Source organism: Micropterus salmoides, unplaced genomic scaffold (assembly GCF_014851395.1).
Source record: "Micropterus salmoides isolate LMB-PRFRI ecotype aquatic unplaced genomic scaffold, ASM1485139v1 Ms_hic_scaffold_6, whole genome shotgun sequence".
NCBI lineage: Eukaryota > Metazoa > Chordata > Actinopteri > Centrarchiformes > Centrarchidae > Micropterus > Micropterus salmoides.
In genome coordinates this window covers 29,417,375-29,434,708 of record NW_024044348.1, presented here as the reverse complement: position 1 = coordinate 29,434,708, position 17,334 = coordinate 29,417,375, and the positions used below count along the sequence as shown (strand labels likewise).

General features: G+C 40.2%; 1 protein-coding gene across 1 annotated transcript; it reads right to left on the bottom strand.

Annotated features, from left to right (window-relative positions):
* Nucleotides 1-2,344: 2,344 nt before the first annotated feature.
* On the bottom strand, nt 2,345-12,053 carry LOC119889702 (neuronal acetylcholine receptor subunit beta-4-like). Its single transcript, XM_038700497.1, is given in 7 exon segments — nt 2,345-3,209; nt 4,274-5,321; nt 5,738-5,847; nt 6,067-6,111; nt 7,470-7,615; nt 11,532-11,603; nt 11,606-12,053. Coding segments are annotated over 7 exon segments (1,644 nt in total). The 5' UTR covers nt 11,664-12,053; the 3' UTR covers nt 2,345-3,044.
* Nucleotides 12,054-17,334: the final 5,281 nt, after the last annotated feature.

Below are 17,334 nucleotides of genomic sequence, written 5' to 3'. Positions count from 1 at the left end.
AGTGGCAGCAGCACTCCACGGAGCAGACAGGAGGAGAAAGTGGGAAGAGTGAAAGCGCGTCTGCAGCTGCAGAGAGCACCAGAGAGCAGAGGTGGGGGGGGGGGCAGAGCCACACCGAGAAACACAGTCATGGAGGCACAATGCACTGCAAAAAATGCTCAACCTACAGTGACCAAATCTGATAAAACGGCTACAAATCACACCTTTAATTGATATTGTGTAGCTCCTTTAGACAGGACGAGTCTGCTTTCTAATAATAGTCTACACACTGCCACCACAGCTTCCTCTTTAAGTCACTTCCATCCTTTTAAAGACCCTAAAAACATATTTTCTCAATCAACTTCTAACTATGAGTGATGGGAACCCACATGAATCATAAAATTTTGCCAAAGTTAGAACAATTTGTTTGATTGATGTAGCCAATTTGTTGGGGGGGCTCCACAGGAGAAAGCTTACGTTGTGTACCATCATGCAAGATTTAGCAGCATCTGAGTCAGAATCTGATGGTGGGCTGTTTGGTTACCATCAATCAAATCTGCTCAAATGCTATTCTCACAGTCTTGATGAAGAAGATAAACTGAGTTTTTGAGTGTTAAACACTTAACAAATAATACTTAACTGTGTTTTTAATGTTGATTGTTGTTTATGTAGTCATAAATATGTACTGGTACAAAGAAACACTTAAAATTTAAAGCCATATTTTCGGGGTTTAAACTAAATCCATTCAAGTCTGTTGCATGAAGACAAATTTGCACCTAGGTTGTGCAGAGTGAACATCGCCCATTGACAGTGAACATGGACCCAGGTGGTGTTCACGCATATTTCCCCCTCACAGCGTAGATGTCCATATTAAATCACCAAACAGTGTTCAGTTCATCAGAAAAGACCAATAGCCAATGTGTGCCATTGGGTTGGGTGGCCCTCAGTTGGGTGACCCCTCCTTGATTGATTCTTTATTGACTTTCGTTTTCACATAATATCCTGTGGGTTGTTTTTTTTTTCAAAATATGCCAATATCTGTCAGTAAACCACTTTCAATTTAGAAAATACATTGACTTCTTTCATTTTTGTATTTATTTATAAGGCCAATGCACATTATGAAACATTTTTGTTATTTGTGTCAGTGTTAGCCAGAGGGCTCATTTTCAGCTACAGTCCTTTTAGAGACCAAGAAGTTGCATTCCTTTTTTCTTTCTTTATTGTCATTGTCATTTTCTTTTCTTTGCAGGATGGCCAAGTGGTTTGACAGTTCTATCCCTCTGCAGGATGAAGTGGAGGTCTACCATCACCAACGATGCTGTTTGGTGTCCGACCATGCAGTGAGGCAAGGGAAAAGAGAATTGCCCCCAGGGGGGATTAATACAGGATTACATGACCTAGAAAGAAAAAAGGAATGTTAATTTGACCTTCAGAGATTTTTTTATTGTCCCAGACAGTGCAGAATGAAAACACAAGTTGTTTCAATACTGACACATTAAAGCTAATAAGACTATCGTTAGTAACATACAGCTTCTAAACATATCATGTTGTAAAGGTAGTATTTATATAGATAGATAATTTATAGATAAATGCATATAAATAGATTTATTTATTTGGAGTGAATCATGTCATTTCGACTGAACACACATTCTCGAGGACTAAATTATGATGCTGGGAAAGCTTGCTTATGTGGCAGGACAATTCTCAGAACAATGGTTCCATGCATATCTTATTGGGGAGTAATGACAAAAGGCTGCAGACATAAGGCATGTTATTTATGGGACCTTCCACCGCGTGTTGACGCCGAATCCTCCTTCTTTGTTTGGAGCAGACGATGGACTGTTGACGGATATGCTGTGGCACTGACTTTTCACTGGTGACAGTATGCTATCAGGTGAAATCCTGTGAATGAGCTTGAGAACTGTAAACAGAGATTTAAGTAAGGCCGTCCATGAACATTGATGCTGATTGCTTTAAATGAATGTCTCACAAAAAAACCCAACAGTCTGCAGAATTTCTAACGAGCCCACTCAGCACTGTTTATTGAGCAGTAAATGTGTGTGGGTGAAGGTTCAGTTCGGAATGTGCATTTTGTGAAGTATCATTTATGTGTGCTCATCAGTAAAGGCACAATCGAATGGCCATAAGATTACAGTGTCTGAAGCAAATACATGGTGTTTTTTCTTCTTCACAGCTTTTTTAAAGCCTTAAAGATTTTGCTTAAGAGAATGTGTTAGGTCTATGGCTGTATAACTATGGCAAAAGCACTGGTCCTCAAGGTTCTGTAATCAAGATCAGCTCCATCTCCAACAGTTTTGTTGTGTCAACATTTATTTTTTTGCCTGATCATACATTCTCACATTTCAGGTGAAGTCTATGTGATGAATTGGCACATCTTCAGCAAACGTACTGGCTCTGAGTGCAAACTTTATCACCGGTAACATAGATTAACTTAGCACTTTAATTTAAAGACTTTATTATGAGTTTCATACATTTAATCAAACTGAAATAGGACACACATTTATCTTTATTATTCATTCTTTAATCACACATCACATTTCAATAACATGATAATATAACTTAAACACAAATAAGGAGTCAACCAACATCTGACAGCAGCCAGACGTTTCTCATATCTCCATCATAGGGTATATTTCTTCAACAGCTCAGCATACTTCAGTGCAGTGAAAGCTACATTCAGTCCAGTTCTGCAGCTGCCCTTTGTTGACATGAAGGGAAATGACCTCATTGCAACGATGCCAAATTTGGTCCCTTGCAGATGTACCATTTCCTTAAAATATTGGGGCTGTAGATGGTTGTGTTGCTGTGGACCACGTGGTTTTGATTATTAGGAGATATTTTATATTCTATCTTGCACAAAGAACCTGTCTGTTCCACTGATGTACACAATAAGTGGTTACCAGTTCCCTTCTTGGTGGTGTTTGCACAGACGATGTTGCTGTTAGTGCTTTTTGACCCCACCATTATGGTACTACAGGGTTAAATGAATGCCAAAAAGACTTTGCAACTATGACTGGCCTGCTGGCTGTCTTCTTCGTTGCCCATCATATGCGAGGAGTTTCTGAGCTGGGCTGTTGGTTGGGAGTAATCTGAGTCTGGAAAAGAGGCTGAAGAAATAAGCCCAGGGTGCCCACCACACATACTATGATAAAGATCCACAGGAACATACGATCCACCACCATAGCCACATACTTCCAGTCCTCAATCACCTGCAAAAATACAGAAATCAGATGAGTCAGTGTGCATGTTTTTGTCACAACAAACCTTACACAGGCGTTTATTATAATAAACCAGCAGTATTGCAGAGCCAAATAATCCTGTGTCAGTGTCGTCTGCGGACGCTGCCACGCCTCTGTGCAGCCACTCGGGGGCAGAGCGTGTAACTGAGAGAATGAATAAATGAAATAAATGTGTGAGGGTGATTCACTTTATGGATCGAGGCTCTCTGCATCCAAACAAACTGTAAAACTCAGATAACACATCTTACATACGTGCTGTAAATATGTCTTGCAGTCAATTGTGTTTGCTAGCGCTTGAATTGGAAGAAATTAGAACGTACAGTGTTCTTTAATATACTTTTTCATACATTTTCATCATCAACTCATAACAATAATATTGCTTTGTATAGGTAATCAAATTCTTTGGATGCTGACTGAGTAATATTTGAACGAAAACACAGTTAAGTTATACCTCTGTTAGGACCGTCTCCATATTGCTGAGATCTACAAGGAAATAGCTATTGACCCTTTAACCCCATTTTTAGTGCTGTCCTTGGTAGCATTTGAAATGAGTAATTTCTCATTCCTGGTTCCCTCTTTATTTTATTGATTTATCAGAGAAAGCAACTGATTACACAGCCTGACTTCAAGTTGCTCGGTCACAGTCACTATATAAGGTTAGTGGTATTCAGTCACAGAACATGCAGTAAATCATGTCAATACAAAAACCTTTGATCTAGTTTATTGGAAATAGAATAGATGGAGGAGGAAGGCACTGACAGTGGAGTGGATTGTTTTGATGGTAAAATATTTCAACTCTAAACTTAGAAAAATTATGTTAGCTGCAAACTTTAACTTTATAACAAGATAAACACATGAAAATGTAGTTTCCAATTATGTTGTCATATAATGTGATTGATGTTGGACACACAATATCTTCATGTTTTCTGTTTATCTCTCTTTTATCTCATATCTGTGGGAAGCAAATATCCTTTTATAGCACTGTATGGATGGAATAATAACTTAAAACATTTAGTTTAAATGTGTATACATACACTTTGATCATCATCATCTCCCATCATGTGCTCTGCCACAAAGCGCACCCCGTTCACCGCCTCCTGGACATCAGCAGCCCAATCTGAGTTGCTTCTCTGCTGGAGGTCCTGGATAGAAGTGAAACCAGTGGGAAGGTAATCACTGGAGCGCAAATCTGCTTTCCTGTTGGAGTGGCCCAGTGAAGGAGCTACATTTTTGTGCCCTGGGGTGGAGAAGGCAGAGTCAGAAGACAGCAGGGCAGAAGACGACATGGTGATACCTGTTTTGGATGCAACTGGGTAACCCAAGTCCAAAATGGCTCTCCTCGCCCGAAGGCACCGCTGCTGGCGAAGTCTCTGGCTTGAAGAGTTATTGTGAGGGCGTCTCATGAAGAGTAAGGCTGGCAGTTTGACAAGAAATATCAGCTTGACCCACGAAGGCATGGTGTGGGTGCTGGGAGAGCGGTGGTGCACATTGAGCACGCACACACTGGTGATGATGGAGAAGGTCACTAGCACCATGGTGAACATCAGGTACTTGCCGATCAGGGGCACATCCAGTGAGGTAGGAGGAACAATCTTTGAGATTAAAAGCAAGAACACAGTGAGAGCCAAGAGGACGGAGATGCAGAGGGTCATCTTCTCCCCGCAGTCTGAAGGTAAGTAGAAGACCAGAATGGCCAGAGAGGTGATCAACACACAGGGAATGATGAGGTTGATGGTGTAGAAAAGGGGCTTCCTCTTGATGATGAAGTCATACGTGAGGTCCACATAGGTTGGATCCAGAGGGTTGACAGTCCGTCTGCCTGGCAGCGCCAATATATCCCACTCCCCACTGGGAGTAAAATCATCCATACTAGCCACCTCGGACTTCAAGATCAGGTCGATCTCTGTGTGGTCATATGTCCAAGAGCGGAACTTGAGGGTGCAGTTCTGCTGGTCAAAGGGAAAATGCTTGACCTCAATCTTACAGGCGCTTTTGTAGATGGCTGGAGGAAGCCAGTTGATGCTGCCATTGAAAAGAACAATGGCATTGGTGAAGACTGTTACCTCATAGGTACCATCAGCGCTACAAGAAGAGGAAGAAAGAGAAAAAAAACTTTAGAGAGTGTGTGTGAATCAATCTCGGAGGAGTGTGTTATCAATACTGCAATCATGATGACGATAAGAAGAAAGCTATTCATGCTGAAAATTTGTACTGTTTTTTTTAGTATAGTTAAATCAATATGAAGACCCAAAGGACAGACTGAAACACTCATCATATATAAACTCGGTAGAGGCTTCAGGAAATCAAATGGGAAAGACATTTATGGTGAACAGAACAGAAACCATCTTAATTCTCACATGTCTAAATATAATCTAAATATAAGTTTTCCATCCAAAAATATAGGTTTAACCTTACAGAGAAAACATTTAAATCTTTAATACAAACACTGCACACAAGCAAGTCAAATCTCTCTGTAACATAACAGTCGTGATGCTTACTTGTTGTACAGGACAATATCTGGGAGCCAGATGTGTCTGGAGGGAATACGCAGCTTGTCGATACCTTCATACTTCGCAGGGTCCCATGATAACCTGTAATCCACCCAGTGCTGGAGAGACAGAGAGAGCTTCCACACACTGTCCCAAGAGCAGCCCATTTCTAATTACATGCTTCATTATCAGTGAAATATGTTTAGAGCACAATTACAGAAGCAGTTTGTTCCACATTCAGAGAGGAGGAATAGATATGGTTTAATTCAAGGGGAAAGGACAATTAAAAAGACACAGGTTGGCTATGAGTATATGGCTCTGAGCTTCATCGCACTTACCTGAGTGAGCCAGACGTTTGTGGTCATGATCTGTTCTCTTTCATTCTGGAAATGTGCAATTGAGGTGAAGATTACCATCAATAAAAAATAAAACAGTTTTCATGACAATTGACTCAGAAAGTTTTTTCCCCCAAATGTTATAAGCATATATTAGCTAGATCTTGAACACTGATTTAAGCAATGGGTTGTTCAACGGTGATTCCCAATTAGGGGTATTGGTTGGGAATCACTGCCAGTGTCCTGGGGCAGTGGAAAGATTCTGGAGTAGGTGATTTAAAGAAACATTCAAATATATGCACACAGTATATGTGTGAAAGAGGAAAATACAAAGCAGAATAGGATTACAAATGTTGTGATGCTGACCTTTAGTATATTTGCAATAACCAGTAAACTACCAACTAAATAAAAAGACTGACTGCACTGTACATAACCTACCACCATCCTGAGTCAGTTAACATCTCACCATTGCAAATGAGATTGCATGAAAACAAGTTAGCAAGTGAGCAGAGAAGTTGGCATTGTTGGCTAAATGTAGTTGATAAGCGGCTGGAATAAGCATGTACTGTAGCAATGGATACATACTGAACAAGTAGCTAAAATTATACATAAACTGTTGAAACAATTAGCTAAAACAGTGCATAAATGGCCACACGGAGTGGTTGCTGTATGAATGTAACAATGAATGAACTACCACTTTGACTGGACTGTTCGAGCAACTAACACCTACTTTCTGACTCCTGCAACTTTTATTGCAAAGTAGATGTAATCAGGATTTGAGGACAGAGTTGTAACACCAACTTCAGATGAACCTTCCTGCTTACTGTACTGAGGTCACTAACTGCCTTTAAATCGCCCTCTCTTCTCAGATTGCTTGTTAACATGTTTGTGGCATTATCAACACAATGCCACGATACATACACTTCTAATAAAGTGATACCCCATGCCATTTACTTCAAGGGGTAAAATGCAAACTCATAAACTGAGGCTATGAATGAGTCTTGCTGCCTTGGTCTGCAGCTGGGAGGAGCCTCCACTGTAAATCAGAGGAGAGCCTCTATCACTATGGCTAAAACAGCTTTATGGCCCCTTTTAATCCAATGTGCTGAAGTTTCAATCTGGACATGACAGAGGCAGAGATCACAGCTGACCAGATCTATCCTCTACTTCATCCATCCGTTTAGAGCTACGGCTTCTCTGCGCAGGCTGGTTTGTAATTTACTGCTTTCTCAAAGCTTTGTGGCTCTTGCTCTGCCTTTTCTTTCATGCTCTTCCTTTTTACTCTTTCTTTTCCTGTCTCCTTCTTTGTCTCCCCCAGCACATATCCTCTCACACACATACATATACACACACATAAATAAATACACACACATTCCCATGGTGAGCAGAGGTATTTGGTGCCTTACCACGCTGATGAGCTGAGCCAGAGACACTTGCAGCTTCACTGTGACTCTCTCTGTCCTGTTGACAGCCGGGCGGATGAGCGGATTGTAGCGATTCTTTCCCAGCAAATAGTTCATGAGACGCTCCTCGGAGTCAGCACAGCTGCTACCTGGTGACCGAATTTTATAATGATTATTTTTAGGCACATGTATTGTAAACACAACCGAATATCACACGAAACATTGAGAACATTAGACCTAGTGTTCCATGGAGAGAGATCTGTTGAACAAAGCTTATCAGCTCATTAGGCCATGGACATGCTGCGACTTTGTAAAAGTTGATGGATACTGTAAGCTGTAAGCTGAGGTGTTAAGATATGGTTTATTACTTATTTGCAAAACCGTGTTTCTTAACTGCTGAGTTGGTTGTTTAAAGCCAATACATTCAGCTGTCACACTGAACTATTTTTGAAATTGAGGATGGAGCTGTTTGGAGTGAGATGTCATTGTCTAAGTAAACTGGAGTGATTTCCCACTACAGTCCAAATAGAGATTAATGCTGTTTTCCTTTCTGACCATTCTGGGGATTGAGACCAGAGACTCCAAGTCTTTATAACAACTTAAAACATGGTCAGCTTGAGTGTTTAATAAAAGTGTAGTGTTTAGTGAATGATGATACTGGACAATTTAGTTGAACCCTGCTTGACGTTTTGATGTTTGACTACAGTGTTTTACGTTTAAACTCATTGAAATGGAAGTTAGAGCATATTTAGCCTCCATAATGTATTTCACAGTGAAACATACTATGTGGACGGGGTATAATTAAATCTGATTTTTCAGAAGCAGTTGGATTACATAAAATGGGCGTAGCTTGTCAAACATGATCCGTGAGCCATAGAGGACCATTGGCCTCCAGCCACTCCTTCCTCAACAAATTAGATCTCATCCATGGCCTCTGTAAACAAAGAGTTTGCAAAATGATATCCAAAAACTCCTCTGACCCATGATATTACTCTGCGAGCTACCACAGCCCGCTTGCTAATGGTCAAGTGTAGTTTTATATAGGTTGCCCCAAATGAAGTTACATTTTTGTACATATGTTTGGCATATAACACGCAATAACTGACACAAAGACACATAATTTGAACTTGGAAAATGTTTGTTTTTTTAAGGTCAGGGAAATATTGTGGTTGCATTTTTTAAAAGCCAACACTGACTTCCACTTCCTCACTTTCTCCCTTTTCACATAAAGGCAACTAAACATTTGCATTATATGATACTGGTCCAATTTCAATGTAATTGATACGAGGCTACATGTTGACAGGGATAGGTCAGCTGCTGAACCTTTTTGGATGTACCGTCGCAGACTTGATATACACAACACCTGCTCTAGTCCACAGTTCTCACATCCATGGCTGATTTCTACAAATCAATTCAACCAACATTTATTGTGTGTGAGAGTGTTACAGAAGTAAACACATCTTTTCCTCCTCTATCTGTTCACCAAGCTGTGTCACACTACTCAGACTACCTCATGCAAACTCAGTGGTGGACTAAGTAATCAGATCCTTTACTTAAGTAAATGTACTAACACCAAATTGTACAAATACTCTGATACAAGTAAAAGCCTTAAATTTTAAATGTTACTAAAGTGAAAGCATGAGAGCATAATCAGGAAAATGTACTTAAAAGCTTTAAAAGTAAAAAATACTAGATTATTTTTAATTATTTTGTATCAGAGCGCAACTAAGGATTATTTTCATTATGGATTAATCTGCTGATTATTTTCTCCCTTAATCCATTTTTGAAATTTTGAAAATAGTGAAAAATGCCATCACAATTACCTATTTGTAAAGTAACTAGTAACTTAAGCTGTCAGATAAATGTTCACTGTGACTCTCTGGTTGACAGCCCAAAGTAAAAAGTACAATATCTCTCTCTGTGATGTAGTGGAGTAGAAGTAGAAGTAGAAAATGGTATGAAAAGTACAGGTACCTAAAATTTGTACTTGTACTGTCTGCCACTGCACAAACTACACATATAACTTTTTCTTAAGGGAAACAGCAGCTGTCACTTAAGAAATCCAGGGATGGCTGTGTTGTGGAAATTATATTGAAATGTTATGAAGTCCCCAAAGTCATTTTCAAATAAGTAATTACATTTTGGAGAAGGACAGATCATTTTACAGCATGTTAATAATTCTGCTTTTGCCTAAAGCCAAACCATTGGACGTATCTTTCAAATGAGAATACATTACGAATACCAACACTTACACTGCACCACCTTCCCTCTATCCCTGATAAATGATGCCCATATCAGGAGTGAAGACAAGCCTGAATGAAACTGATGATCTGTGCTTCTGATCTGGAGCAGAATAAATACATGTAGCACTAACTCCTCCATTTTCTTTGCATGCAGCTGGTTATTAATGCCTCCACATGGTGTGGAGTAGCTGAGTTGGCTTACTTGTGGGAAACACACCAATGAGGTGAGGCTCTCACTGATGGGCCCACTGAAGAAGAATCGCTGCCGTTGTCAATATTCAGCAGAGTGATATTCATGGCGGCAGAACCTCAGAGATTCATCTCATGTGCCTTTTGTGAAGCTATGTGATGATGCAGTGTAAGTAGGAACACTGTTAGACTTTCCAACTCCAGTGCGTCTCCTCTTGCTGATTATTAAACTGTGTGTGTCATTATCGGCCCACAGACTCCTGGAGCTTTGCAGGGTGTGGCATACTGACAGTCTAGCCCCACGGATTAGAGCATGCTGCCATAACTGTGACTTTGTCAGTCATTTGCCTGAGGTCCCATCCAACACAGTCAGGCCTCCACAGCCCTCTTTAACAGATGGTGTGTTGTCAAAGCCCTCGGAGACCCGAGTCAAACAAGCTCTGCCTTCCCCAGGGGTGAAGGCCACTGGCAAGCCAACCCAAACTTGTGATTACCTGCTGTGAACTGCCAGTTGTGGGTGTATGTTTGTGTAGAATTAATGTGTAAAATGAGCAGCGTCACAAGTGTTAGTGGTGGCATTACAATGATTGAGAGTGAGGTCAGGCGTGTTAATGCAATGCTAGAGTCAGCCATTGTGGAGTTGATAAGGTCACTCCACACAGCACACTGAAAAACATTATTCTACCAAAATGTATAGTTGGAGACCCAAGACCATAATGAAGTGTGTGAATGAAACAAAACATGGGGCAAAGGTTGAGTGACATGTCAAAAAGTATAAGCACAGGTCTTTTAACCCCTATTCTATTTCCTTTATATTCCACCTCTTAGTGATATGATGAACAGTATTCATAAGATTAGGGCATAATCAAGCCTTCTTTGTATTTTTTCTTCATCCTTTTTATTTGGAAAACATTAGAAAGCTTTGTCTGTGACACACATGAGGATTTATCACTTAAATGACATGTTTTCTAATTGAATAGACTTATCCTGAAAGTGTAAACTTTTAAGTCCCATTGATCTCACCAAACAAACCCACTTGGTCATGTTAAACAGTGATCTTGGATAAGTAAAAGAAAGAAGTATGGTGAGCACAAAGGTTTCCTGAAATTGTTGTCATGTTATAGGTTTAGGAAGCTGTTTCTAACATCTAGTCTACTTCTCACTTGTATATGATGCCTACTGGTTGTGACCCAACACTATATATCCCAAACCTTCATATGAGTGCTGATTTGGTGACAACAGGCCACATTTGATAGCAGACTGACTCATCAAATGTGATGAGATACTGTGTTGAAATACAGTAAGCAATCGTATCAACCGTAGGCTACATCTCAGCTGAACTTGCAAAAATTAAAATGTGTTTTTGCCGTTCAAGCATGTTTTTAAATTGATATTAAAATGTACTAAGACTTTTTAAGTAAACTATCTGTGTTATGAAGTTCAAGCTATGCAACTGAGCCACTGCACTGAAAACTAAAAGCTGCGTTTCGGCTTTGGGACACTAAAAGAAAGACGATCACTTCTCGGCACAGAGGCACTTCCACCCTTGTAAATTTGGCGCTGACACACAGATGCAAACACATGCCAGAAAGTATTAGGTTATGTCACAGAACGTAAAGAAAGACACACTTACAGTGAATCAACGAGAAAAAATAAGCGAGGATGGAGACAGCCCTAGTCATTTTTTCGGCACCATCTGATCCTTGGGGGTTGCCAGTGATGAAGCCTCGACGCTGCGGTGTTCAGCGCTCTTCCACTCGGACATGCCGGACTCTATGCGCTCAAGGTTCAGACACTTAACAGCACTGTGCTGACGCCCTCGAGATCATTTACGAATGGCGAGATCTGTTGATCAGTCTAAGTGCTACTTTCCAACCATCCGCCCCATAAAATTCACAGAGTCCTCTCCGGGCAAACGAGTCTTTACGCTCCGTCAACGCGCAGCAGCCTGCCCTGGTGCGCCGCTCTCTCCATGCCAAGCAAGTCCCGCAGGTCCTGTACCCGGTCTGTGATCAGCGAAGTTTACACCAGCTTAGCAGCTGTTTTAGATGGTAGGCTACATAGGCTATGATGTACCTCTGAATACTTTATTCACTGATTTTTTTTAAATTGAAAGGGAAAAGTGGGTTTATTAATTTCTTAACATATATCCTACTTTTACACTTTTTGATTGTGGAGAGGGCACGCCTGAATGTGAGGGAATGGGCTACTATGCAGTCCCTGCACTTAGTCTGACTAGGCTATTTATTTTTTTGACCTCTGCTGCACTCATACCCTAATGAATGATTGTGTATGGAATTCAACATTTGTTTTTAAATTTTATTTGTGTATTTTTGTTGGGGCTGCACACAATTAAAAGATATTGCACCAGAGTTAGCTGGCAGCTAATTTGGATCTGTTGTCCCTGGGCAGGCAGACAAAAAACATAAAACAGCAAAGTATTAAAGTCCATCAGTGTGAGATAATTATTAGCATCAAATACAATAAATACAAGGCAATCATTGGGGGTGGGACTTTGTGCTGACTATGGCCAGAGCCTGAGGCTGGTTTTAAACACCACAAAGCTTCCTGAGTGATTTTTGTGGGTATGGGATTCCACTTCCCCACTACTTTAAAGCAGATTGACCAAAGGCTGTCCTCCTCAAGGTACCCAGCCACCCAAAAGCTCTAGTAATGTGGCACTGCCACTGCCGGGATAGGCCAGGCATCCTCCACCGAGGGACTGTGACATTATGAATAATTTTAAACATTGTATGCATCAAAATAAAATAAGTTATCAAAATTGAGAACATTTTATTTTTTTCAGAAATTACAGATATAATAATCCCATGGCCTTACATCTAGTAGCTTACAGTTAATATTTGTATATAGAGTGAGTACACAGGTTTGGGTGTAGTCAAACCTGCCTGTGACCAGGTTGTTATGCAGTAAGACAGATGGGGAAAAATCACAGTGGGTACGAAAAGCTTTGCTGGATACAGCGACAACTGGTGCATCTTCCTATATCTTCCTATATCTTCCTATACCACAGAAACGACACTCAATAGGCCTACTCATAATTACAACATGTACACCTGTTTATATACATATATATAGAAGGCTGTACTTAAAGTAGAGGTTTTATTCTGTTTCCTCGACAACCTATCTGGCCCTAATTCTCTTCGCACCAACAAACATTAGTTGACGATCCTGGTGACTTGGGATCATTTGCTTAGCTCACACTGCTTTGGTGTGGCTAACAGAGGACAATAAATTATTCTCTGGTCCTGGATGTGAGATTTAGTGAGGTGAGGTCCGGTCAGACCAGAGCAGTGCAATCTTAGCGTAGCAGATTTACAGTCGTCATGCTGTTTAAAGCCTCATTATATGGCCAGTAAAGGAACTGTATCAGGCATGAAGAGTATTCCCAAGGACTAATCTGGGGTTATAAATTTGAAATCCAAAGACTTCTATCCTGAATCTTTGAGAGCAGATCAATTGGAGCTGATTGGGTTCTGACCCTCACTTGCTATTTATCAGGTCGAAGGGGACAGGGCCATGTTCTGCACTGTTCGCTAATTTGTCTGACATGTGTCAGACATATTGTTTATGCAGAGGACAAATGCTTTCATAATATCAAGGCAACATTGTGTTTTAAAATCCAGATGCAGAAAGATACAGCCGTTGGACCTATAGAGAAGACAAGATGGACTAGCTCTTTTTTGGTCTATTTAACCGATCTACTGCATACGTGTGGAACAATTCCACAAAGCTGACTCTAGAAAGTACAAACAGAAGTAGTCCGCCATCCGTGGCGTGTACAGCTGTCCGTGTGCACATTGAAGCTTAAGGAGGGGGACTTTAAGATTTGATGCTTCAATAGAAAGGCATTATGAAATGAGGATCGTGCCATTTTCGCTATCAAGTTCTGATTTTACACAGAACTACCGTTTTTCTCTCAATAAGTTAATATACAGTTTATTATGATATAAATATCAACATATAATGCTGTAAATACAAATTTTAAAAGAAAGAAGCTTTTAATAAATCTTTTTAAAGTGCCTGAAGTAATCCAACATTGTAACCCTAACCCTTAAAGAAGCGAGGGTCAGTGCACATTTGTGTCGTTTTTGTCTACGTAAATTCTAAAAAGGCCCGAATTACGAGCAGTTGTCCCAACTCCTGTACGGTTTGTCCCGAAAATTAGAATTCAGGACACATGAGTTTTAATTATAGCCCAATGAAACATTAAATACTGATCGTTGTTTAGTTCTCTTGCTCCAGCACGGGTTGCAGGTTATCTGTACATTTTGTCAACAGCGTTGTTATGGCCACAAAGTAACACTCGTGCTCTTTTCCTCATTTGTATTGTTGTGGTTAGTAGGAGTTACTGTCGCGACTCATGAGGACAGGGAGGCAGTCACGGTGGAGAGACAGGTGACTTCATGAACAAAAATAATTAATTTAGCAGTGGGTTTGGATTTTCACATGTGGATTACTGCCCCCCCACACACACACACACACACATTATACACACACTAACTATTTGAGAGAATCAAGTGAGATGTTGGTGGCTCTCTTTTTTTTAACCCTGGGGAAAAATTCTCTCTGGCCCTTCTGAATTATGTGCAAGCTTTCCTTTTTCATCAAGAAAGTGCAACATTTCAAAGGTTTAAACACCACTAATCAAAAGCCAAGCCACAAAAAGCTAAGCTTTGTGTTAATACAAAAATATATCAGGCATTTATTGTCACATCTTTTTTTTTACCCATGAACAGCATGGCTCAATGGATGGCAATGTTAGTCTATGTGGTGGATGTTCCACCACTTTGGACCACATTGAAATATCTCAACAATTGGATGGACTGCTGTTAAATTTGATACCCCCACAGGATGAAGTATAATCGATTTGGAGATTTTGAATTTGTCAAACAATTTGGTTTATAACCAAATATCTCCCAAAATGAATGACATTTCATGTGACATAATGTTTAATTGTACTTGGTGTTTAGTCCTAATTAGCAAATGTTAGCATGCTAACATGCTAAACTAAAATGGTAATCATGTTAAAAAGTACACTGGATAAACATGTTAGCATTATCATGAAAAAATAATCTAATAATGTCATTTAAACTTAAATTTTAACCCATCACATGTGCATAAAGCATATTACAATACAACAAAGAAAAGATCATGTAAAATAGGCCTATATACAGTGAAACATTAAAGTCCCCTTCCACTCAAATATTTGCTTTTGTGTAGTAGCCAATGTGGCTGCAAATCCTTATACCGTGTTTGGAGGGGATCTACACTCAAACACAAACTGTTATTCCAAGCACAGTATTTTCAACTTTCTTTGTGTCTGGAGAGGTCTTTAAGTATAGCTGAAGAAAAATTGGGTCATTGCAGCAGCAAAACTTAATAGAACCATGAAAACTAAACAACGCATTCTCATCTCAGTGCGTCATTATTGACGATTTCAGACAGCGTGAAAGCGTAATTATTTGACGCTAAAGGTACCCTTCAGCGTCCCTATGAAATGCCACCGTTTGGTACATTTTGGTACGTCACAGCAACACAAGGGAGTCGACATGCATAAAGTCAGTGACTTAGGTTTAGGCACGAATATTTCTGATGGTTATGGTAAGGGTAGGAGGGCTGTCAACAGCTTTAGCACGAACGTAGCTAGCTAGCACTTCCAGAGCGTCTCCCACAGACCAGTACCTTTTGTGTCAAATAACTACACTTTGTCATTTTTTCTGAAAGCGTCGGTATTGGACACCCTGAGATGAGAACAGTCTGAAATAAAATACCAGCTGTGTGAAACATAACAGGGTCAACTAATCTAAATTGATATATTTTTATGCTTCATATTAACTTACCTAATTGGCGGGTCTCCCTGTATAGTTACACAATGTCGGCAAGAAATGTCAATCACGGTTGTGGAAAAAACTAGAAATGTCCTTTCTGACACTTCTATCCAGAGCTTATAATAAGTGAAACAACATAATAAAATGCAGCACTATGGGTTATGTTCAGCAATATGGCAAGCAGCCAATAATAAGTTCAAGGGTCACAGCTTAAATCATTTAAGGGGTATGTTGTATATACGTCTGAGCTGGTGTGCTCGCATGTCTGCAGAGGCCGTGTTGTTTTGTTCTGGAAGTGTTCTGTTACCAGCCTGAACAGCCTTTTGCTTACGTCCCTAAATCATCTTAATCAAGTTCACTCCACTCCAAGCCTGTTTGGATTCTCAGTGGACACAATAAAAACAGGAAACAGGATCCAAACATATCTGGCACACTGACAATGGATAGTGGATAGTGTGTTATTACCACTAGCCTGGTCTCATCTTCATTGGCATTATGATTTGAAAGACAAACCCCCCTAAATTCTCTCCACATACCTCATTCTCTCTTTTTTAAATTAATTTGCACATCCCAAGTACTATAACGCACAATGTGAACATTTAATAATTTGTGGCAAATAAGTGCTTTATTCAAAACATCTCACCCCAAGATAAAGGACCAGAAAAACAACCCAGGCTAAAACGCAACAGTGGATAATAATGTAACAAAACCAAGCAGCATAGCTGAGAAAGTGAAATACACCTGGTAAAAATCAGATGCTATACTCTAAAGGGGTTGTTTGACTTCAGTTATGAACTGCAGGAGCCGCATGACAGTTGGACATCAAACCTGTTGACATGTCGACAGATAGTTTGTGTGTGTGTGAGAGAGAGTTTTCTCTGCGTGCCAGGGAAGCGTGATGGAATAGAAATGGCTAATCAAAGAACTGCTGCTGTTGCAGTACCATGTTGCACCACTGCAATCCTAGACTGTGAGGGATATATATCAAGCAGGCAGTTCATTACCTGGAGTGCTTGGCTCCTGTACCAGGGAGTCGCAGCCTCATGTGAACATATCGATCGCCCACCATCCATTGCTTGCAGGGATATCAACCCATCTCATTGGTTCATGCATGATGTTTCAGTGTCGTGGTGATGAGAATCTATGGATACACCTGACATTTTTTGTCTGTGTGTATGTGTGTACATTGAGTGTTGTTACATGATGGTATTGCTTCTTGTACTTGTAACTGAAGGATCTGAATACTTCCACCACTGGTCAGAAGACAGCAAACAGTGCTTCAACAGAGATCCAAATGTGGCGCCCTGAGCTTTAACACACCTAAACTGAATGTTATCGTTTTTACTATACATACACTGACATCTCTACTATGCTGATATCCTTGGAGGCTTTCTGATTGTTTGAGGCCTGTCACTGGAACTGCTCATCTATGGCCACTGGCAGGCATCTGATGTTTAGCACTTCCACTTGGCAAAACTGCATTATACACTGACCACAAAAATAATTAGTTTTTGTTCATTGATTCACATTCCAGCAAGCAAACCATTTTCATAGGCTATTTTTTTGAAAGGCAGTGTGGCGGGACTG